This window comes from Protobothrops mucrosquamatus, unplaced genomic scaffold (assembly GCF_001527695.2).
Source record: "Protobothrops mucrosquamatus isolate PMUCROS unplaced genomic scaffold, P.Mucros_1.0 scaffold76, whole genome shotgun sequence".
NCBI lineage: Eukaryota > Metazoa > Chordata > Lepidosauria > Squamata > Viperidae > Protobothrops > Protobothrops mucrosquamatus.
This window is the reverse complement of record NW_015386453.1, coordinates 1,165,031-1,190,368: the sequence shown is the minus strand read 5'-3', so window position 1 is coordinate 1,190,368 and position 25,338 is coordinate 1,165,031. Positions and strand designations below refer to the sequence as shown.

The 25,338-nt window shown below is 41.0% G+C and overlaps 2 protein-coding genes across 3 annotated transcripts in view; both read right to left on the bottom strand.

Moving 5' to 3' along the window:
- IRAK1 (interleukin 1 receptor associated kinase 1) overlaps positions 1-2,899 on the bottom strand; it is a 28,303-nt gene extending 25,404 nt beyond the window's left edge. For both annotated transcript variants that reach the window (XM_015812243.1, XM_015812242.1), the window contains exon 1: positions 2,718-2,899. In XM_015812243.1, coding sequence (XP_015667729.1) covers positions 2,718-2,826 — 109 coding nt within the window. In that variant the 5' untranslated portion in view covers positions 2,827-2,899. The remainder of the gene's footprint in view (positions 1-2,717) is intronic.
- Positions 2,900-19,732: 16,833 nt separating this feature from the next.
- On the bottom strand, positions 19,733-24,891 carry MECP2 (methyl-CpG binding protein 2). The gene is made up of 2 exons (XM_015812261.1): positions 24,643-24,891; positions 19,733-20,888 (listed from the first exon to the last, which is right to left on the bottom strand). Exons 1-2 carry the CDS (start codon positions 24,828-24,830, stop codon positions 19,829-19,831), a joined length of 1,248 nt encoding a protein of 415 aa, XP_015667747.1. The 5' UTR covers positions 24,831-24,891; the 3' UTR covers positions 19,733-19,828.
- Between the last annotated feature and the right edge of the window lie 447 nt (positions 24,892-25,338).

Below are 25,338 nucleotides of genomic sequence, written 5' to 3'. Positions count from 1 at the left end.
TGTGTGTGTGTGTGTGTGTGTGTGTGAATATTTTACAAAGCAAGGCCACAAGCAACTTTTAACCAGCAGCTGTGGCACACAAGAAATGAGAAAGAAAACTGAAAGAATCCTCTGACTAAACTGAAGTGAATTAATACATCTGGCATTCAGCTCTTGGTTCATTTCAACATCAGACTTGCATTCACCTTTGGTGGGTTCATTTCAACATCAGACTTGCATTCACCTTTGGTTGATAAACACCCACCTGTTCAAGGAATTTAATTAACACTATTCAAATTCTTCCTGTCTTGAATAGATCCAGGATCTGCCTGGCATTGCTGTTTTGGGTAGCAAGCACGTGGTCGGTAACATTAACTAACATACAGGAACTAAAATTGATACTAGATAAAAATGAACTGCCAAGACAGATGTTCTTATGGTTCTATACTCTACTGTTACCATTCCCATCTTATCAAGTAACATCACAAGATGGTTCACGATAGACTCTTTTCTCCCACTGGCATTAAATGGGAAGCTGATATATTGCAAAGCATCTTTACAATTTTTCCCTGATCCCATTGGCATTCCAGCAGGTAAAGAGAGAGTAGCAGTTGCTGTATTTGAACATGTATCCAGAAAAACATCAAAGGTAAGTTGTGACCAAGAATATCATGCAAGATAGGGATATAGTTGAGAAACTCGTTTCACTTTTGGTAAGAGAGCATTTTATGAGCTACCACACTTATTTTGACAGCCACTTTTGATATAATCAACTTTACACACTCAACATTTCAGAAGTACCCAGAAGCCTAACAAGATTGTCTTATTTCCTAAAGAACTCCATTCTGGAATTAGAATTTATACTATTATTGTGGGCACTCTCTTAGCCCCCATATTTTTTTCATGTCATTTTATTTTAGCTACATTTAAAATTAGTCAATTGATTAGCCAATCAAATTTTAGTTTTAAATCTTGAGGTATAGCTGCCATTTGCCCAAAGTACAGTCATCTTTGTACCAACAGGGAAGACAATTTGCACAGCTTGCATTAGGAAGCATTGACTTATTCAACTTTTATCTGAATCCAAATGCCATTGGGTTATCAAAAGGGACCATAACTGGTTGGGGGTTTTTTAACATACAAAACTGAGCAGGGTTTCCTGTCAAAACCATATGATGTTTTATGCAAAATTTGAATATGCATAGAAGGGAAAGAGAGAGATAAAATCTATCTAGGAGTGAACAGCAATTTGGTAGTACATGCCTGATGGCTTACTGTTTGTTCTTCAGTTATGCATTGTAAAGCATTCTTTACTCCAAGACCACCTCCCTTTTTCTGGAGGTTGATAGAAATAAACTTTCCCTCTGACAATCCTTCCCTCATTCTGATTTTTAATGCACAATTTAAATCCTCAAACTAAGTTTTGGAAACTCCCATCTCCATCCCATATTATACAGTATATTATCTCTGTTTCAGGGCTGCCAAAGGAAATAAGTCAGTATGACTTCTGGCTGGAGGAGAGCTCATTTTAAGCTGTACCTCAGAGCCTCACAGTGACGGAAGTTACAATCTTCAGAAAATATTACACCATTCTTCATGTGCTGAGATCATGGTCCTAAGGATATTAGTGTGCCACTGGATCAGACTACATGTCCACTCCATTTAGCATCTTACTTCAAACATGGCTAGCCATTTGCTCTAGAAAGCCCCCAAACAGAACGAGTATGTAACATAATGTGCTAGTTCCATTTAGATCTAATGGAAAATATCAGGCCCTAGAACCTTTTCCAAGAAGCATATAACCTCTTTTAAAACCGTTTTATATCTTGGAATAGCAAACTCCATAAATTTCCTATTTACTGTGAGAACAAATATTTTTTTGTCTGTTCTCTCCACTACATTTTGTCTGTTCTCTCTACTACATTTGGAGTAAAATTTTGCTTCTACTGGTAAACAAAAAATATTTTTCTTTATCCTTTCCCATTATACCGTTGATATGTATAAATATTCTCTTCTACGGATAAATACATAAGAATTGAACTGTACTTCCATTTAAATCCTCTTTGGCCAGATTTTGACTCCTGCCAAAGGATTTTTTTTTTTGGCAGAGCTTTTCTTATTTAAAACACTTAACTCAATACTGCTGTTATTCCATTTTACCCATAGATATTTACTGAAAGGAAGAAACAAGAAAAGCCAATTTGATGTATGAGAATTGGTAAGAGAAAGAAGTAGGTCATCTTCTATGCCACTGACAGACATTCGTTTTGATTACAATGGTCAAAAAATGTGTTTAACAATTAAACTGAAGGAATTAAAAAAAAATATCCTGGCCATAAAAGCAACACACAAACACAGAGCACTTGAGAGGGGGAATCCACCTAAATGGATCCAGTGGCTCGGAGCAGATAACTTAATGGTGTTTAGATAGGTACCTTACACCAGAGATCCACCCACTCGAACCAAGTACGTCCATAGCCCAACAGAGTGGACACAAACCTAGATTTAAGGACAGGTAGGGGGTACCTGGGAGCGATATAAGCCGAGCCCAGGAATTTACCTGTAGTTAAAAAGGGGGAAAGGCAGAAGCCCCATAAGACGCCACAAGACGGGGCAGCAGAGGCCAAGCCCATATTCTGCCTATACTTACCATATGCGCTGCCCTTCCGCTTTACCCAAGGGGGCCCTTTCCCCTCCCCTGGCCGGCCAGCAAACTCATCCCCTCTCCCACCACTTACCGAAACGCTCCCACTCGGCCCGGTCCAGCGCGTCCATGATTTCGTAGAACTTGCACATGACCGCTGGCGGCAAATCGTAAAGGAGCCGGGTCGATCCGGAACCGGCCATAACCCCCTGGTCTTCGCTATGACTACCGCCCTCCACCGCCCAGGCCAGGCCATAGGAGAGGCTGGACAAGGGGGAGGGGAAAAAAAAGAAAAGAAAAGGGGGGGAGGGTGAGAAAAGAAAAGGGGCTACTTCCCCTTTAAACAGCACTCAGGATGAGGAAGAAAAGGATCGTTTCGGCAGGCTCCCGCTCATCCTCCTACGCATGTGCCAATGGCAACGTGCACTTCTCTCCAGGCGCGTCGCCGTCCTACGCAGAGCAGCCATCTTGGATGTGGCAGGCGTCATTGGACAACCCGTTTGGGAGTCCCTCTTTTTAGGCACTCGCTCCCCTCCCACACACAGAGCTGCTCCGAGTAGGGGTGATCATTTTAGGCTGTAATGTTTAAAGGTTTTACTTATGATTTAGTCTTAGCTGTCGTGGCTTTCGACGGCAGGGTTAATGATGTCAAGCCGCCACACACCTACACACACCCACACCCCATGGCCGCGCTATCACTCACTTGGGGACATCGCGGAGTTACGTTGTGTAGGCTGCTCAGACGTTGCAGGTCCTTCCTAGAGGTGAGGCTTACGAATCGAAGCGTGCAAGACGATGTTCTGCTGCCTTTATTTGGGAGTAAACTCCGTTCGATTTAATGTACCCGTTTCTCGCTGAATTTGGGTAAGCGTGGGATTACACAAAAAGCCTTTCTCTTTGTTTTCTGCTGCAGCAGAGCACATAGACCTGAACTTTATCCAAACTGACAGCAGAATAAGTGAAAAATCGAGGCTTGATAAAGGCAGCCAAACCAAATAGTATGTCAAGATGACAATTCAAATTAATTTCACATACGTGATGGAAGCAGGACAGAGATAACTTTAAACTGAAGCCCAGATAACATCACTCAAACTTGTTATTCTATTCATTCAAGTATACTAAAGCACTTTTCTGCCCTCTACGTATGCTTGCTTGATTGCAAATTCCAGATTTGAGTCCAAATAGTGGAATTCCACATTATTATGAAATCTGCTTTACTTACTAAATCATTACTCAGATGCCCCTATATACCATTCAATGGAGCAGAACAGTTCCGAATAGTAAAACTGCATAATTCAGGGGTGTCAAACTCAATTTCATTGAGGGCCACATCAGCATTGCGGTTGCCCTGGGGGTGTATGTGTGTGGCCAGGGTGGGTGCAGCCTACTGGGTGGGCGTGGATGGAGTGGGTGTGGCCTACTGGGTGGGCATGGTCAGCTCTACATCATTCCTGTCAAGGGTGCCTGTGGGGACCTGGGCAGGAATGGGACAGATCTGAGGGTCTCTGGCAGAAGGGGGTGGGACCAGGGCAAGTGCCAAGGCATGGTCCACTGGAGGAGCCTCACTGTTCCTCTCAGGCCATGCGGGGGGGGGCCTGGATGGTGGTGCGGGCTGCTGGGAGCCCTGGGCAGCAGAGGTCAAATGCCCAGCCTGGCCCTTGAGCACCCGCGGCACCAAGCCCAGCTCCACTTCTCCTCCTCAAGGCTGCTGCTGCTGTGCTTGCTCTCCTTACCCAGGTTGCTCATGATGGGTACGAGGGCAAAGTCAGAGGGAGGCCCATTTCCTCTCCATGGGAGGAGACCCGGCTTTGTATCCAAAGCTTCCTTAGCAATAGGATGGTAGGCCCCCAGGATAGGCCAGGAGGAGGGGGCAAGGGGATGGTGAAAGGGCAGCAGGGCAGGACTAAGGCAGGACTTCCCTCAGACCCTCCCTTTCCTTCTTTCCTTCCTAAGTACAGAGTGGTGGGAAAATATTTGAGATGAGGGAGGGAGAAAAACAGGCAAGAAACGCAGCTGGGGAAGTGTCACCCTTCGTGAGGAATGAAGAAATACACCATCGCCTGGAAGTGGCCAGCACATGGCCCTCACCTACTTCACATATCTGGCTTGGTGGGCTCTGGAGGAGGGGATGCCATGAGCAGTGTGAGAGTCAACGTTACGCAATGCCGCCCAGCCCCCATCCTGCCTGGTTTCAGCAGGCAGCGGGGCACTTTCCTCACAGCGCCAAGAGGCTGAACCAGGCGGCGCAAATCCAAAAAGCGCGATGCTGCCCAGCCCCCATCCTGCCCAGTTTCGGCAGGCAGCGAGGCCCTCTCACAGCGCCGAGAGATTGAGCCAGGTGGCGCGAAGCTCGCCAGCTTTGCACCTTGCTGCCTGCTGAAACTGGGCAGGCTGGGGGCTAGGCAGTATTGCACTTCTCGTCAGATTTGTGCCACCCGGCTCAGCTCTTGGTGCTGTGAGAGCACCCCGCTGCCTGCTGAAACCGGGCAGGGTGGGAGCTGGGCGGCCTCGCTTTTCTTTTTGGATTTGCGCCACCTGGCTCAGCCTCTCGGTGCTGTGAGGAGAGCGCCCCGCTGCCTGCCGAAACCCCTCCCCCAGAGCCCATCAAGCCGGATATGTGAAGTAGATGAGGGCCATTTGCTGGCCACTTCCAAGCGATAGTACATTTCTTCATTCCTCACAAAGGGTGACACCTCCCCAGCATGCACCCAGGAGGTGGGGCCGACGCGGCAGGGGCTGGTTCCTAGCTGTTTCCAGACAGCCTTGTGGAGCTAAGACTGAATGTGTTTCAGCATAGAGGGCCACCACAAAATTGTACATTGGCTCCCAGCTGGCCAGGGCCAGGGCCAAGGCAGAAGGGGCCGTTCCCTCACTGTTTCCAGGATGGCTTTGCGGGCCACATGAAACCACTTCGTGGGCCGCATCCGGCCCCCGGGCCTTGTGTTTGACATGTCTGGCATAATTGGAAGAAAATTTCTGAAAATATATATTCCTACAAGCATCAATGAACTCAACTGGCCTTGGAACAGATGTACACTTAATTTTTTTGATAGAAAATTCACTGCTGATTTTGTTCACTGACATAAATTATTTCTGCCCAAATCACGGCAGGCCCAATATTAGCATTACCGTACCTGTCTTGAACAAATCTGATGGTAGTAGAGAGATTTTTTTCTGCAATTCCTTACAGTAGCCCTATTTAAGCAATTAGGCAGAAGCTGCTAGTTTAGGTAATAAATTCTGATTGTTGTTCATGGTTGTCCACTATTTGAAGAAAAAGATGCTATCTGGGTGTTCCTGGATAAATACAGATTGTAGAACCTCCCTTTTTACGATCCCTTAATTTGGGATAGAGTCCAGGCGACTGAATGGATGCAGCAGATATTTTTGCACCCTAGTAGAGAAATATCTGTAGCTACCTAGGTTTGAACCTTCCACGCACACCGCTCTATAAATTCAGATGGTAAAAATGCATATTTATTTTAATACAAATACAGGTAGCCCTCGACTTATAACCACAACTGAGCCCAACATTTATGTTGCTAAGTGAAACATTTGTTAAGTGAATTTTGCCCCATTTTACGATCTTTCTTGCCACAGTTAAGTGAGTCACTGCAGTTTGTAAGTTAGTAACACAGGGTTGTTAAGTGAATCTGGTTTCCCCATTGAGTTTGGTTGTCAGGTCACAAAAGGTGATCACATGACTTCAGAACAGTGCAACTGTCATAAATATAAGTCAATTGTCAAGCATCTGAATTTTGATCATATGACCACAGGGATCCTGCAGATCCTGTGAAAAATGGTCTTAAGTCCCTTTTTTCAGTGTGTTGTAACTTCAAACAGTCACTAAATGAACTTATAAGTTGAGGACTACCTGTACTGATTCTATGGAAAATGTAATTATTATTAGGTTTGTACAGTACTTCTAAATCCAGCTTGGTGGTTCCTTCCAAGGACTAGAATGGGAGTCTGAAATATGACTCCCATTCTAGCTCCCTGAATATCAGTAAATATAATATAGCAAGAATCTGCTTTCTGTAATGTGTGTATTAACAGCATTTTCTTTCTGCTTGGTTCAGGAGACATTTCTTATTTTTTAAAGCCAGCATTAATATATCATAGTTTAAATAATTTCTGAGAAGAACTTACTAATTTTTCTGACATATGAGATTTGTCCCTAAGACTGGGACAGTTGCTTAGCTGAAATATCATAGGATGTAAAAACCAGTTATGTGATGGCTTGCCTTTTTATTAGTTCATAATTTCTTATCACACCAATCTTCCAAATGGCAACCTCTTATAATCCTAAACAGAATCAAGCAGTATTCAGGACAAGAAATAAAAGGGTAAAACAAGTTACATTGTGCCAGAAATTTGACATTTGACTTGGGAGAAACAAATGGTGAAAAAGCCAGGGAGGGGGGATCCTTCCCCCCCGATTTTGGACCAGTTTTCAGTGGGGAAGGTCAGTTCTGGAAATGTATAGATGTTCATCCAAAGAACCATACTTCTAGGTCAGTGATGGCAAACCTTTTGGAGACCGAGTGCCCAAACTGCAATCCAAAACCCACTTATGCATCGGCGGGTGGGTGTGGCCCATTGGGTGGGTGTGGCCCATTGGGTGGGCGTGGCTGCGGTGGTAACGGCAGACTGGGTGGGACTAAAAAGTTCAATCAATCAATTCCAACTTTGCAAGATCTTTTTTTTTCCCGTGAGTTGAAATTGACTGATTGAACCTTTTTTTTTTTTTGCACATGGCGGCGGAAGCCTAAAGCGAAAAGGTTTTATAAAACCCAGCTGAAGGCCTAAGACTGGGACGACGGCGCGCGTGCCCACAGAGAGGGCTCTGCGTGCCGCCTCTGGCACCCGTGCCATAGGTTCGCCACCACTGTTCTAGGTATTACCGTATAATATTGCTCTCTGTGATTAACATCTTTGGATGAATAGCAAATTATGTATCTGAGGATAAATTTATAACTTAAAAAAAGAAAGTATGAACTTCCCTATGGTAGCACTTGGAGGGGGGCATGAAGTCCCAAACAATGAAAGTGAGTTGCAGTGATCTCAGGGACAGTTCTGAGATTGGACAATGGAGGTGTTCCAGGTTCTTTAACCTGGAAGTGTTTTGGGGGCAGCCTTTCTCTACCCACGAATTCTGGATTTCAACATTGGACAGATGAGTGGAAAGTGATACAATGATGCTGCTTCCTAGGAGTCAGTGGGGGCGTTTAATGATTTGCAGGGGGATGATCTTGGTGGTTATTGATCCAGTAGACGGGAGACTATCACTGGCTCTTATGATCAGGATGGCCTATAATAAAAATGTTGCTTCCAGTTTGTGATAGGGAATATAACCAAGGCATATACAATGCAGAAGGAATATGACAGATAAGGCCAGTATTCCTCTCTCTACAATCAAGATCCTGATAGCTATCAGATCTTAGAAAAGTATATTGTTCAAGCAATGTTGATGAGTTTGATATGTAGTTTCTGATGTTCTGAAAATATATGATGTCAAGAAAAGCAGATCAGGTTTGGTATGAAGCAGAAGCCTGAAAGCTAAATAACCTACTAGATTCTTGAGAGAGAAGCCCTGTTTGAAATTAGCCAGTGGATTTCTAGTTTAGATATGAAATCTCTCCTTAGCTGATCATCTCTGTCATCTGATTCAGAAGCTGAGAAGAGATAGCAGGAGCAATTCCATTGGTATCAAGATTTGCATTCCCACTACAAAATCTTGCATCTAAACTTCAGATATCACTAATAAACTGGCTGACCTGATTTGAGCTAGCTGCATTTTCTCTCTCTCTCCGCCCCCCCACCCTTGGGTGCATCTGAAGGAGCAGCTAAGTTCCACTTTGACATCCATCTAGTTTTTCCAATCCATCTGCAGATAATTTATTATTTGACTGATTTACATGGCAGTTCCCGGAAAGCCACACAAGGCTAATTCTAATCTGAAGTACAGTGTTACTACTTTCATTTATGATATGTTCACTACTCAGGACCAAGAATGAACGAAACTAATTGCATATGCATTAGTGTTCATGCAACTAGCTACTTTTAGGTCTGCTCCTAGAGTTCATGAGTGCAAAGCTTGTCCTTCTTGAGCCTGTATCATGAAAGGTTGACAAATGGGTAAAATTTTATAATAAGCTTCTTTCTCAGGTACACCAAGGGGCTGGATCATCAGATGAAGATTTCTCTCTCATAATTCCAGTATTTCCAGAACTGGGAATTTCTGGCTTTCAGAGCCATACAGGTTCATGAAAATGATATTAATTGCCAAAATAATATTCTGTTCTAAAAGTAAATGAAAAAAAATGAGTACCAAATAGAAAGTGGAAACAAATGCAGGAAAAACCTTAATACTTTTTAAGAAATACAAATAGCATTTTGAAATTGAGCTTAAGAGAAATTGAGGGCATTCGCCAGAGCTGTGCCAAGTTTTGTGCAACACCGAAGGAGCTGCAATTCAGTCTCCTGATCTTCCGAAGAGCCACAGACCCTCCAATTAGATCCCTCAAAAACTGGATGAAATGTTAGGCCTTTTTCAGAGAGCAAATGTATTAGGATAAGAATGGGAGCAGGACTCTGGAAAGCTTACTATCATGCCCATCCAAAAACTTCCCCTCAAGCTCTCAAACAGCTGAAATTTGTGGCAGTAAAATTCTGTCATTTCTGTCACTGAATTCTGGCAGTAGGGGATAATATGTTATTGGGCTGGCTGCATGTGCATAATCATTAAGACCAAGCTGAAGAACTTTGAGTAATGCATTTGCACTGAATTTCTATAAAGGCAGCATAGATAGAGGCTAACATTAAGAGAAAGGATAACATTTCAAATTTGATGACGTTTTTCAATGGTTTGGCATTTTGGAACAGTGTAGAAAAGAAAGCACCAACACCTTAGAATTGTGCATCATAAGATACCACACAAATCTGAATTCCTTTTTGGTTCTAATGAAAAATGTTCAGTATGATGTAATAGAAGTGAGTTTGTATCATGTTCCCATAATGCACGGGTGTCAAACTCGCCACGTCACGTGATGTGTCGCGACGTATCACGACTCTTTTTGCATTGCCGGCAATGGGGTGGGCGCGGCTTAGGTATGATGAAACCGGCTCATGGGCCGGCAGTTTGACACCCCTGCCATAATGAAAAGTATGTTCTCCTTTATTGAATAAACGAGATTGGTTTAACTTTGCATTAACTGTAGATAAGAGCCTTAATATATGAGGGCCACACAATATGTTAAGTCTCCACTGGCAGTAATTTCCTGGTCCCCATTCTCCGTACTGCCATTGGTCAGCCAAAAATAAGAGTGGCCACAACTTTTTTATATTAATATTCTGTCTTAAGAATCTCAAGTATTAGGCAGATGCTAATGATATCCACAGCCCAGCTACAGTATTAATTTGGTATATTTTTGAATACATTGGGCCTTAGATTCCACCGACATGGTATAGCTAATCGTTATAGTTGTTCTGTGATCTCTTATATTGTAACTATTTGATCAATAATTTCTAGTTTCAGAAATATTGCCCTAAAACAATGTTGAAAAAATGCTTCCTGTAACATAAAATAAGCATTCATTACCATACTATTAAAAATTAAATTTAAAATATACATGTCTAACTTGTATATTTGATGTATAAAATGTTATGCCATGTGATAGGGATCTAAAAAGTGATGATCAGTTATATTAATAAATAATATAAAACACTGTAGATGAAAAGAGAAACATCCAACCTAGAGTTTTATGAAACTCAAAAACGTCTTCTGCACCCTGAGAATTTTTTTGGGGGGGTCGGATTTAATTTTTTAAAAGAAATATTCTTGCAACAGTGAAATCTGGCCACTTTTCAATCAACTCAAAAGCTAAAAGACATCCTCGGCCACAACAGAGAAAAAAATATTATATTTTAATGGCAGGGCAGAACATTTCTACCCTGGTAATAAAAGGGTCGAACAGATCTGTAACATTTTACATAGGTTTATAATCCAATTCTAGCACAGAATACAGTACTTACCAACATGAGATGCAACTAGATTACTGTGTAGAATGCATGCTGAGTGCTAAAACCGGGCCTGCATGTATTTTTAACATAAAAATATAAATTATTTTTTTATGTGAATGCATATATATATGCAGTTTCCATAGTATTTTTCCCCAAAAGGAAGAGGAAAATGCTTGTTTTTAACAACAAAAGATAGAGACACTCATAAAGAAAGGACTTTTTCTTGTAAATTTATAAGGCAAACGTTTTATATAATAAATAGGATACAAGGGTAGGGAGGGATTTTGGTGGATTTCTTTTAAACATATACATGTACATTCAGACGGATTTTGTTATTTTCTTACTGAAATTATACAAATTTTCCTTTATTAAATTTCTTTTTTCTTCTTTTTTTTAAATATAGTCAGTGCTTTCAGTCTTTTTTTTTTTTTGGCTGTAGACAAAACCTACAAAAAGAGCAATCAATTTTTAAGTTTTATTAAACAATCTACTCAGAATTCTTAAAAGTAATTGTCCCAAAAATGCATCAAACAAATGCAAAGTGTGGTCAGGAAGTATGGGTGGGGGGTACACAATAAAGTATATTTTTAAAAATTCTTCAAAAGAGCCAAGGAAGCTCTACTTAACCTCAGTGGAAAGTTTAATATTTTTCCCTAAAATTAGAGATTTAATATAGAAGGATCATTCATATGGATCGACAGTGATTTCTCGGCATTAAAAATATTAGTGGGGCAATCCTTAGACAACATACAGCCCAACTAATAAGAGTGTTAACTATGATTTTTTGGAGAGTTTCAATGCTTTCTTCTTTGATAACACTTATAATGCTAGATCCTCCTGATTTGCTACTTTATTCTTCCTCCCTTAATGAGTGTTCAGTGAAGGAATCTACAGCACCACCTTATTTTTTTCCTATATTGCCTTCTGGTGGTGGATTATTAAAAATGAAAACTTGATAAAGTTCTCCCTGGATTTTGTTTCTTGTTTTTACTATTGCATTCCCGCCAAATGAATGTTTCAATGAAGGACTCTAAGCATATTCTAATTTCTTTGATACACTGACTTCTGGTAGTAGATTATTAGAAATTGAAGCATATAAAATACCCTGGGAAGTTGTTAAAAAAATTGTCTAAACTACCCCTTTCTCCCTACTGCCAATGGTAAGACAAAAATAAAAGTATATACCTTTCCTCCCTTTTAAAATATATACATATATTTGACACTCACATTTGAAGCATTTGTGCCTGGAACAATTACTTTACAGAAATGTTCACGATACATACTCGTGGACCATTAAAATAAACACACACACACACACACACAAAAGGTTTTCATTGACATTCCTTTTTTCAGGGTGGGGAGATAAAAACCCTACACACAATGAGAGTCTCAAATACCACAGTTCTTTTCTGTTACACCCCCCCTCTCAGAAAAAAACCCCACTATTTAAAAGAAAATAAAAAAACAACTCCCACCCCAACCCCAAATTCTGTGTCTCTGGATTTTTTTTTTAAAAGAAATGTCACTGGGTAGAGAGTTAGTTGGCTATGTGAAGATTAAGAGCTGTACAAGCTAGCAAGCACTCAGCATACATTTAATAACAGTCCGTGTAATATTTGGTCTTATAGTGATCACTATTGAATTGTGAAGCAGAAGGAAGTTGGTTTGTTATTAGTGGCATGTTGATTTATGGAAGCTGGAGAAAGGATTTCCCCCCATCCCTCCCCCTGTACAATAAAGGGAGGAAAGCCTTTTTTTTTTTTTTTTGCACTCACAAAGAAAATCAATTGATCAATGTCCAACTCTATTGCCACTTCATGCAGAGATAACACAACCGCAGTAAGTACTGCTCATCTACATGGCTTAAAGAAGGAAAACCATGACTGGAAGAAAATTTTTATGTATGTCAATTTATGGACTGAGAAATTCTCTCCCCCAACCTGTTAGGAGGAATATAGTAACACTGTCCCTCAGAGAAGTGTAATCTATGCTCGATCTTTGCTTTTGGAAGAACGGCAATTTTAAGCTGCTACTCTGAGCGGATATTGCTGATTTCCACAACTTGCAAGTGAAAACTGGCAAACAGGAAACTCTCATATTTGGTCCTCTTTCTAATGGGGCCTTTTGGGATATGATGAGAACTGTGTCAGTAAAGTGCTAAAAAGCTATTTTTTGCTTAATGATCTGCTTCCAAACACATCAGCCTTTGATTTGATGACTGTTACTTGAGCTACAATGTCAAAGATAACAAAACAAAAGCTTTAATACAAAATTATTAAGTGTGACACAAACTGAACAACTCAGCAATCACTCATGCAAGCATAAGCAACACTAAGAGGAGAAAGGGCAAAGTCCAATTTGAAAAACTGATAATTCGTTCTCTCTGAAAAATACTGCAAAACATGTTTGATCAGTAGAAAAAGTAGTGAGAGTCAAATTCAATACTTCACTTCTGCCACCCAGTTATTTGACATGTCCATTTTTTGTTCACACCTTTTTCTTTCCAGGATCCATATCTGGATGCAGTATGACACTGACCCATGAAGATACAATATCAAATCCAGACATGATGTCTTTGGAAATCAGACCTCGATTTTTGCTAAACATGCAGGAAGAGAGGGGAGAGAAGTGACGATAAACAAAAGGCAGGTTATCAGCTAAAGAACGGAACATGCTATCATGGAGTGCTTCCAATTTATGCCAGATGGCATGCAGTGCACAAAATGAAAGGAGCGGTAGGAGAAATGTTAACTTTAAAAACAGTAGAAGCGGGAAGATGAGCAGCCAGATAAGAACTTTGCTATGAAGAAAATGAGGAAGAACACTAAGTTCAGTTTAGGACCAATAGTAGTTTTCCAAAGCTTACACTACCAGACTAAGTTGTTTCACCATAGAAGTAGCCATAATTGATAGAGCTAAATCATGCCAATAACATTAGTTAGATTCTAGTTAAACTGAAAATATTTTTAGAGAAGTTAGTCACAATACAGACCAAATACTCCATATTTTCTTCACTTTATCATCCTAGACCAGGCATGTCAAACTCGCGACGTCATGTGACGTCGCGCAATGTATCAGGCCGGTTTTGCCATTGCCGGCAATGGGGTGGGTGCGGCTTCCACGTGACATGTCCAGCCTGCAGACCGGCAGTTTGACACCCCTGTCCTAGACCCAAGTCAATGCCCTTCCCCACAAGTTGATTTGAGTGCAAACAAAATAAAATGTTGACTATATGTGACCATCTTGTTATTTTTCAAACTCATTGAGCAAAAACAAATTAAAAAAATCCCCTTCCAAAAGTGTAAGAACAGCCCAGCTAAATGTATCTTCTGTTCTGGCATTTACTGGCAGACAATTGTGAAAGGTGTTTTCTTTTCCCTTGCCATGATACTGAAGTTTAGGAATAATAGTAAATAAAACAACATGTAATAATTTCTGAACAGACCATACCATTCCTTGCTTGTCAGTCTGTTATCCTTATTTGGTAGTGGAGCAATAAGCAAAAAAAAAGCTACCCCTCATTTATAATGCAATATACAGATATATAAAATTAGACAATTTTTTCTGTGTCTACTTGGTGCCTTAAAAAAAAAAGAAACACCACACACACACACACACACACAAAACAGAAATTAAATCCCCAAACAAAAAAGATTTAGCTCTAACGTTAAACTCTACACATTATTGGATAATAATTGAAACTGACAAGAAGTTTATTTTCACTTGACACAGAAACATCAGGTGGTTCACAATGCTAACAAGGTAAATCCCTCTTGCACAGTCTCTCAAACTCCAGGCACTATCCACATGTGTCTTGAGGATGAGCAGGGTGGAAGTGGGCAGAGCTAGGAGCAAAGATAGTCACTTTAAATAAGCAGTTTGCCAGTGAAGCTACTACTGATGTAATGCACTCTGGAAAAGCAGCATCTTTAGAAGGAATGGTGGGCAGAGGCCAGACTTCTATTACTCCTTCTTGACCATACTCCTGCTCTACTTTCTCAATCCTTTCTTTGGGTTGAACTAGATTTTGGTGGAAGACCCAGGTCTGTAATCAGCTGCAAAGCGGAGCAAGAAGGATGCCATATGCAGCAAAAAAATGTTCATGTGCTGGGAGGAAGGCAGGGAGAGTCAGGAAAAAAGCAAGCAGAATTAAAACTTTTTGCTTGCCTGCTGCTTCTCTGGTGCAAAACTGCCTCTCTTATAATCACTTTGTAGCAATCAAGCAGCAATCCTGGTCTGCCTACAAGGATCTAGTTTGGCTCTTACTGACCAAATGAACCTTCAATTTCCCACCCTACATCACAACTCAAGGAAGGGAAGGGAAATAGTATAAAAGTGTCACCTTTTGACTTGTTTGGAATGTCGAAGACACGTGAGATTAAAAACAAACAAAAACCCTGTGGTCTTACAAGCTTTTCAAATCCAGGTAACGATAGATTAGACTAATTACAATATGAAGATGGTTTTAGTGATATATGGGTATTGATATTCTAATTTGGATTTTTGTTTCAAATTCCATACGTATTCATAGGTATACTTAACTAAAGATACCCCAAAATCTTAACATTTGAAGCTTCTTTTAATATCCCCATCTGACCCCATATTAAATTTAACCCATTCTTCTCAATCTATTTGCAAGACATTGTTAAAACCATGTGATCTCAATGGGCCTGTGGCTCTACTGTTCACCCAAATAGGAAGAAAGCAAGAAAGAATATTCTTCTCTTGGCTTTAAAGTGCATTATTCTCTCCCATAAAAACGTGTGTTTTTTTTGTTTTTTTAAAAAAGGGAGGGAGAGGTATTTCCATCATGAGGGCAACTATCTGCCTCAACAATGGACACCAAGAAACAGCTGGGAAAGGACATGGCAAAGGGCTGCCAACTTTTTACCTAAAGCAGTCACCTATATCTTTTGAAAGGTACATGGCTGGGAGAGTGCTAGAGCGCCTTTTACGATAGCAAAAACTACATTTTCTAAATGATCTTTGCCAAATAAGTAGGAAGGCATGAGGCTTTCAATACTCCCATAGTAAACTAAACTAGAGGAGATCTGCCTATGGGTATTAATTTCAGAAGGTTCAAATGCTAAAAACTTCAAATGCTGAGTATATTTCCTGCAGAACTACAGCCCCATTTGTATTCTCAGCTATACACTACAATATTATGAATGCTAAAGACACTGGAATGCAGCAATACCCTATATTATAGGGACAAGACTAAACTGACACAACACGCCTGCTTAGCTTGGTCTAATATGTCTGAAATGGAAATGTGGGTCCATGTTTTAGGGCAGTGATGGCAAATCTTTTAGAGACTGAGTGCCCAAACTGCAACCCAAAACCCACTTATGTATCGCCAGGTGCCGGGTGGGTGTGGCCCACTCGGCAGGTGCAGCTACAGTGGGCTTGGCAGACTGGGTGGGTGTGGCTGCAGTAATCATGGCAGATTGGGTGGGCATGGCAGGGGGGGGCATGGCCACCTTGGTGTTGCTTATGGGGAGGTACACCTGTGGGAGCCGGGCAGGATTGGGGGAGATCCAGGGGGTCTCTGGCGAGTGGGATGGTGGGCTCCCCAATGGCGGCTCCAGGCTGGCTGGCCTTAGGCCAGTGATGGCGAACTTTTAGAGACCACGTGTGCTGGGCCGATGGCGCATGCCCACAGAGAGGGCTCCGCGTGCCGCCTCTGGCACGCATGCCATAGGTTCGCCACCACTGTTTTAGGGCATAAGTGTAGGCAGATATATAAAGCAATGTTCTCCATGTCTGCTATATCATCCATCATCCTCTCCCCAAGGATTTTTTCTATCCAACCGAATTCCTGTTATTAGAATTCTTCCAAGAAGAATGTGTGTATGAATGAAAATCTTTTTGTGTCAACAGGTATCCACAGTGGGGTATTGGGGGGACAAAAGATAAAAGCATTGTCACACATTGTAACACAAGCTCCACTCATGTACAAGTGTTGTGATATTGCACATATGAAAGCGGTATAGCTTGCATTGTAGTAGTGGCACTCTAAGCCCAGCTTGAGTATGCTTTTCATCCTGCAAACACCTGTATGTATCAGGCTGTAGAAGTAAACTACAGGAAATAATATTTACTCTATCCTCTTTACATGATTTTTTAAAAACTATAAACAGATTTGTTACCACTACATTCAGCTTGGGCTTCAGTTATAACCCAAACTGATTTTAAAAAAAATTGCTATCACTATTTTTTATTCTTGATGTTCTGTGTTTCAAGCTGGACAAGCTAAGGAGCTGTTTTACCATGCTATTCTTCTGTGTAAACTTTCATGATGTGTATCTATACAATTAAACTTTGACTTCCAAGGATAGTGCTCTGTAAAACTCACCCACACCAAATTGTACCTGTCATACTTTCAATTTCGACATATGTCTGTATATATTTACTATTAAAAAAGTCCCATCAGAACTGACCCCAAAGTAAATGAAATGTAAGGTTCTATTCCATTTATCAAAACAATCTCATAACTTAGAAAAATTAATACATGATAGAAGGTTGTCTCTGCAAACTTAGAAGCTGGAGCAAGAGGGACAATAATTCACTCTAGATCTCTCAGTCAAGTGCAAAGTCTTAGAAATCCCCAAATGCAGCTGAATATCAAAGTATACTGCATTTTTCACATCTCTTTCCCACAGACTAGGATATTTATTGTGGTTTGGGAAACTGTAGATAAGAGACCTCCTCCCCTGCCAAACTAAATTTGTGCCTTTTTTAATATTGAGGAAAAGCCCTTAAAGAGTTTAAATTGTTGCAAAGTAATTTCCTCCTGTTTTTTCCTTGTGCGTGCTTCTTTACATTTTCTATCAGGTTTCTATATGTACTTCTCGGCACAGAGACATCATTCCAATAAATAATGAACTAGTTTCAGAGGAATTCACCATTTAGCAACAGATTGTAGCCCAAATTCTAATGATTAAATAAGAGGCTTGGTTTTTATTCTTGATAAAGAAAGAAGCCAGCCCCAACCTTATTGCAAATCAAGGAGAAAGAGAAGAAAAAAAACTAAAACTTTCAGCTCTGATTACACTGCAAGAAGCTCAGAAAAAAAAAAATCGGGTTAGCTACAGGGCTAATTCTCATCAGTCTTCCCACAGAGAAAACTGAGGTTTTTTTTCTTTATGAACAAATCATATTCTAAGGCTAATAACTTCACTTTGGCTACTTATGCACATAGAAGAATTTTTATTCCAATGTCTGGTACATAGGCAAGAACGGAGAAGAAAAATCATCATCTATGCCAGCGAGGCTCTCTAAGCTCTCAAACAAACATGACTCCTGAGAGCCTGTGTATGTATTTATGTATGTATTTATGTATGTATGTACGTACATATATGACTGCAGGAACTCCAATTTTACTAAGGAAAAAAATTAATATTCCTCCCTCTCAAAATAATTTTCCTGTTCTAAATTTTGTCGTTCCTGCAAGCAAACTGCTATACTAGAAATAGGGGGGGGGGGAAGCCATGATAAGAATCTCTATTTTTCTTCCAGTTAACAACTTGTAAAAGATGAAAGGGCGCATATTTAGACCATAAAATGCTACTGTTCTGAATACTTTCTGACTTTTTAGAGTGCTAACTTCTTTATTAAAAAATTATCACAGATATCAGGATATACGTCTATTAGGGTCCTCAAAGACCCATGAAATAAGATGGATCTTTTTTTTTATCATTTCACACCACTGGGGGATATTTTTTATTTTATTTTAAGAAAGCTACTTCCTGCCTAGACTTTGACTGGGATTCAGTCCTCCTTTCTTCTTATTGAATTATTTGCTATAGTCCAGAAAAGGTAGGGGGAGACACTAGCTTACCTCTGTGCTACATATTCATTTAAACAAAAATAAGCGGACTAGCATGGCCAACGTCCTTCCCCTTCCCTCCACTGAATGCTGTTTTCTGCTATTCAGGAGGGAAAAAATAGACCTTAATTGTAGACAAAGCCTCATAATAAAACGCTACACTTCTGCTGAGCCCTGCTTTTCTGGGGAGTGAGGCGATATGTGCTCAACTGCCTTGGAAGAGCTTGGTTGCCAACTGGAGGGAAATTATTTGAAGCAACTAGGCCTCTCAATTCAGCCATTGCCATGTACCAATCCCACAAAGAATTACAGGTAGTTTTACACACATTGGGCTACTTTCTTGAACAAGAAGTACAGTGGAAAGGTGAGCCAATGTTCAGTCCAATGCCCCATCTGATACACACAGGCACACTTTGTACATCTTTCACGCCACTGCGCCCCCCCCTCCCCAAACAAGTGGACAAAGGCCTCCATTAGTGCAAACAGTTTCCTAAGCTAATATCATTGACAGTAACTGGAAGAACTTCTCGTTTTAAACTCTTAGCGTGTGACAAGCAAACACACACATGCCGTTCAGCACACTCGGATTGTTTCAACAAAATCAAAGGCCTCTCCTTTCAGGATTGACGCAGGAAAGGAGGACATTAATACAAAGCTGCACCTAGTATCCCAGTGGTCTCTTAGCAGCAGAGCTATTCTTGGGGGGGGGGGGGGGAGACAATATTCTTCCTAATTGCTGGCCTAAATGGCAGATGAGGGATATTAGTTCCCCAATATACCACCCTATTTCTCTCTCATGTGTACACATGCGCACACACCCTACTGAAAACTACAGAATTCCAACTAAGACTGGACAACTACATTACATGGCACTAGGGAGGTGGAGTGGAATACACGTGTGGGCCCATCTCCACCTGATCTGTTGATGGGGCCTCTATAATATGAAGGGCAAACAGGATCAGGGCAACAAGCCAGAGTTTGGAGCTATTTCTCCCCCGCCAAACAGCTTGCCTTGTCAGTAGTATTCTCAGCAAAGCATGGCAGAAGGAGCCAGGCAGATGGGGAGAGGGAAGAGTGGGCCCCCGTTCTGTAGAAAAAGTGCAAAGTGGCTTCCAGCCCTGGGAGGCATGTTTCTGTACCCCACACTGTGCTTGTCTGTATTAAAAATGGGGGGAATGAGGGACACAGAGGGATAGTTTGGGGGTAAGCTGATTGATTGAAAGCCAGGGCATTGTGGGAAAAGAGAATTCTACCCGGCAGCTGCCTGGAGTCTCATTTGGGTGTGTGGGGCTGAGAGTGCCTGTTCCTTTCTTTGTTACCTCTGGCGCTCACTTGCTCACTCACCCCCCGCAAAGTCAGCTGACCCGCTCTGACACAGGTGTCCTGGTATCCACGGCCTCATCCCTGTTTGTAGGCCGGGACAAGGCCGTGGAGGACGACACAGTATCTTTGCGCTCATGTTTGTAGGACACGGCTGTGCCACCAGATTGAGTCTTAGGTGGCTCTTTAGGACAGCCATCACTTTCTGGAGCCCTCTCCTCTTTATAGCTCTTGCTGCTCAAGTCCTGGGGCTCAGTTGGAAGGCTCTTGCTGTCCTTAGGGCTTTCAGGGGACTGAGCAGGGGAGGTGCCCTGGGGCTCCAAAGATGGCTGATGGGGAGGGAGGTGCTGATCCTTCTTGCCAGGAGAAGAGGAAGGGGCAGGGGTTGACACAGCATTGCCACCCCGCCCTTTAGGGCTGCTTTCTTTGCTGCGGCGCCCTGGGCTCTTGGCAGCCGTTCGCTGTCCTTTGGAACTCCATTCCCCTGTGTTGCTTGGAGGAGGAGGACTTGGCTTGGTGATCTCTATACTGACAGCCTCACGTGTCTTACGTTTCTTGATGGGCAATACTGTCTCCCGGACTGCCTGGATGACTGGCTCCTTGACTGTTTTCTTCTTAGCTTCAGCAACAGCTGCTACTGCACTGCTGCCTGGCTTTCGTCCCCGTTTCTTAGGCACAGCCTGGGGATCTGATTCAGGTTTCCGTTTACGCCCAGGACGCTTGATCACCATGACCTGTGCTGAGGTGGTAGCCCCCCCTGTTCCTTCTGCCTTTGCTCCCATCGAAGACGATTGCAAAGGCATCTTGACTAGCAGCTTTCCCGAACTCTTCTCAATTACCCTTTTCACCTGTACGCCTTCTGAAGCAGTTCCTCTAGGTTTGGTAGAGCCACTACCTTTGGGTCGACCCCGTCCACGGCCTGTGCCAGTAGTTTTAGGGGCTTTAGTTTTCTTAGGAGGCTTCTGTTCTCGTCGTGAGGGGCTCCCACGTCCAGTCACCGTGAAATCAAAATCATTAGGATCCAGAGAAGTATCTCCCACCTTCTCAAAGTAGGCGATGAGCTCAACTTTAGAACGAAAGGCCTTGCCTTGGGGGCTGCAGTTTCAGAACCAGAAATATGAGAAAGAACAAGGAAGGGGAGGGGGTGGGAGAGAAAATTAGTGGTAATTCACTAGAGATACACAAGCTAGATTATTACATCGTTCTTTTAAAAAAAACCTCATCTTGCAAGAGTTCTATGCACATGATTCTGTAATCTACAGTATACTCTATACATCAAACATCACACTGCAAATAACCACCAATAAGGGGAGGTTTTGAGCTTTTGCTTTGTGTTGAGCTCTATTTCCCCCCCACTCTTGTATCGTGTATAGCTTTGGTGTGAAAGCTAATAGAAATATAAGGGAGAGTAATTAATACATTGCTAATTTGGATTCCACCTACCCCCTAACACTTTTAATTATGAGAGCTTTGAAAGATGGCCCTTAGAGCTAGCACTCAGAAGGTATTAAGCCACTGTTCTGCCTTTTCTTTTTTAATGGGAAAATGAGTTACAAAGAGCAAATGAAAGGCAGCTGAATATCTGAGCTCCCCTGTAAAATTCTATGAAGAAAACCAATGTGAACGTGTTATCAAAGTTTTGTTTGGAGGTCCTCGACTTACAACTTGTTGTTTAGTGACCATTCAACATGCCAATGGACCTACCTGGGGGCTAATTGCAACCCAGATTTGAAGTTACAAGAGTTGCCACCCCTTGGAATCACATGATTGAACTTTGGGTCCTCGGCAACCAGGCCACATTTGCAGCCATTAGAAGTGTCTGATCTCATTTTATGACAGTTTTGTCGAAAACCAGCATTTACTTCCAATTTTCAGCAAAACTGGCAGCTGCTTAATGACTGCCATAAAAAAGCTCATAAAATTGAGCTGGTCATGTGACCAACCCATTTTACGACTGTTACAAATGTGATAGGCAGGCTCCATTATGGTTGTAAGTCGAGGATTTCCTGTATTCTTTGTTCCTAGTTCTATATCTAAAATAACATCATTTTCCTAAGGGATTGATCAGAGATGTTACAAAGTAAAAGATGCAGAAAATCTACCATGTTTTCAGAAAAAAAACAGAGGAAAAGAAGCAGGTTCTTGTCATGTGATCTTGGCAAAAAACAGCATTACCGAGTGCCTGAATTTATAATGTGCTAATATATATGTATGTCATCACAGGTAAATTCTCTCTATCTACCTGCCCCTGTGCACAGTATGGAAATTCAGATACGATGTGTTTGATAGATCGCTTGCTAAATAACTTAACATTTTGTTAGGATTCTTGTTCTGTATGAAGAAATTCCTTCAACGCTGATTTTATTTATTTATAGCAGCAAAAAATAGCTAATTATAAGGAAATTTCCAGGGAATACCAGGGCTATAAGCTAGATTCTAAGGTTGAAAAAACATCTCAGAAAATGACAATGGCAAACTACTTCTGTACTTCTGCCAAAAAACTCCATGAAATCACTGGAGTTTACCTCAAACAGGTAAGCCTTTACATTTTTCTACTAATGTAAATATTATCTAATGGGCATACCATTTGCAAGTTAAAAAGGGAAGGTTTTATCCTCAAAAGCTACTTTAAAAATGAATTTAAAAATTTAAAAATGTCTGAATTGCAATATTAATATGAAACTGAGTATGAAAAATCATTAGAATAGTTAAGTCTTATTAATTAACATGAATAGAATAGAATAGAATAGAATAGAATAGAATAGAATAGAATAGGAGTAGGAGTAGGAGTAGGAGTAGGAGTAGGAATAGAATTCTAGATGAAAAGATGAGAAATTTCTATGGCAAGTTATATGGCATTTCTGTAGTATTTCTGCTTAATAATTTCATTATTAAAAGTATTTTTTTTAAAGTTCCTGTGATAATCTCTAGTTAGGGAGACAAAGCCCTATGTCTATGCAGTAAGAGAAGCAGAAGCAGAATAATACATTAACCCTTTCCTGACTGTGGTGAAGTATAAATATTTAGTGCTGCTGAGGCATTTTTCCCCTCTGGAAGCATAATTAAATATAAATATATGGGGGATTCCATATAGCATCTAGGGCAGCCCTATATTAATTGTTAATGCCTTTTCTTCTTTATGTTACATTTACTCATATGTAACTTGTATAAAATGCTTGACAACTTCAATTACAAGTTCATTGCTTTCATCTTCAGCTGTTTTTATTGCTTCCTGAAAATCCCAATTGGAAGATTGATGGGTAATTTCTTGAACCTGAACAGTCTTTCTGTAAAATTATCCTGTATTAGTTTCTTTTCACTTGTGTATGCCCATATGGCAAGAACACAGCTGCATACTGCATCAGATTCCAAGAATATATGAGGACAGTTAGAGAGCATTTGTCTGGATTTTTTTTAAAGCAGCATGTCTTTTCCTGCCAGCAATCCCCTCTGCAGCTGCCATGCAATTCCAGGAAAATGTTCATTGATATTTGGATTAAGGAATTGCTACATATACCCTCCCATATACTCCAAAGGATGATTTTGATATCTGAATTCTGCACAGTCCTAGAATGGAAGATTTTTCATTCTAAACCAGTGTTTCTCAACCTTGACAATTTTAAGGCATGTGGACTTCAATTCCCAGAATTCCACAGCCAGCAATGCTGGCTGTGGAATTCTGGGAGTTGAAGTCCACATGCCTTAAAATTGTCAAGGTTGAGAAACACTGTTCTAAACTTTGTCATGTTACTTGTTGTTCGGTAAAAAATGTAAAGGAAGAAATGTTAGTAAGTAAAGAATTCACCACAGTATATGAGGAAAATAAGAAAAAAATGGACCAATTCACAAGCAACAGTACTATTTAGCTTAGAGAAAAAAATGTAGGATTGCAGAAAATTGTTGACAATAATTTAGAAATTATGTCACTGGATATCTCGCAAGGACTAACAAATCCAGAAAGAAGGGATGTGGGAAAGGCCCATATTTCCCACATCTATACACTGCTACAACTCTTGTGTCTGTTTGTTTGTAATCTTCAATTAGCCCAAATGGTGCATGAAAGCACAAACATTTTTTAATCCAGGTACCTCAAATCTGCTAACTTAAAGAATGCTCACAAAATCCAGGATCCATGCAATTGAAATTTCTAGCATCTTTATACTAGTTATATATTCTGGGTGCTGCTGTGTTGCCACAGTTAGCCACAGTCACATGACTGTGATTTCTGACACTCCCTGCCAGCTTCCCACAAGCAAAGTTAATGGGAAAGCCAACAAAAAGTTGGAAATTGTTCCTGCTCCCAACTGCTTTTTTGCCCAACAGTGGTCATTTTGTTTCTCCATTTAGGTAAGGAAATATCTCTGAAATGACCATTGGGTCAAAATAAGCAATTAGCATACTGGCTAGGACATTTTCAGCCTAGTGTATTGTTCTATTTTCAGAAAATAGCATAAGACCTACTGTCTGAAATCAAAGAGAGGTGTAAAAATTAGAGTGAAATTGTGTGCAAGAAACATATACAGTACAATATATAAATAAAAATAAAATAGGATAAATAAATATAATAATAAAATAAAAAAGAGCCTATATTAGACCTTAACATGCAGAAAATCAGTTGAGAGCTATTATCTCCTAATTCCCAGAAAATATAAGGGCTGGCTATAATTACATAAGGAAGAACGCAGTACATACTCAAATATGTTCTCCCTCATATACGCCACTGCTGAATCCTGATCAAAATAAGCTCTTAGACCGGAATATAGTAAGCATATTCCCCCTTTTGAGTTTTGGAGAACAACACATGATGAGAGCAATGCACTGCAAACATACAAGGGCCACTGTCACTCACTTGATAAGATAGACGTCATACTTCCCCGCCGAGCGTCCGGATTTTCTCTGCTTGAGTTTGCGAGTCCAGCCCTCAGGCAAAGTGGGATCATCATACATGGGACCACGATCTCGGATGACAGAGCGGCGCTGTTTTGGAGATGCAGAGGCCTCAGGTACAGCTGGAGCAGTTCCAGCTCCTTCCGACATTTCTGCCTTGCCTGCTTCAGCTGGCTCCACAGAGGGCTGGGCATGCTCACGTTGCTTTTCTTCTTTCCGCTCTTTCTTGACTTTTTTACATTTGGAGGATTTGTCCTTTAGACCTTGTAAATCTTGGTCCTCAGATTTTTCTTCCCTGCAAAATAGAGAAAAAGAAAGATCTTGAATGCTTAGCATATCATACAACAATATATTATCAGGACTGATAGGTGACATAAGAACTCATCTACAGCCAAAGTCACATTCATAAATACTCTATGATAGCTGTTTTGAGACATGTGACAGGAAGATGGAAGGGGTTTGAATGCAACAGCTACCTATCTCTCTTTGACTCAAGGATACAATGGGAGAACTTTTTCTGGATTTTCTTGTCTACAGTCTCTGGCCTCAGGTGGTCCATTTTCAAACTTGAAATGTTTGTATTTTATTTTGTATACTTCTCCCCTCATATAAAATTGGTCCCATTCCATTAAGTTTCTGAGGATCTATCCATAAATAA

Coding starts and splice junctions, on each gene's coding strand:
- MECP2 (XM_015812261.1), bottom strand. CDS start 24,830: ATGTCGGAAGGAGCTGGAACTGCTCCAGCTGTACCTGAGGCCTCTGCA. Junction 20,889..24,642: donor TATGACGTCTATCTTATCAA/GTGAGTGACAGT, acceptor CTGAAACTGCAG/CCCCCAAGGCAAGGCCTTTC.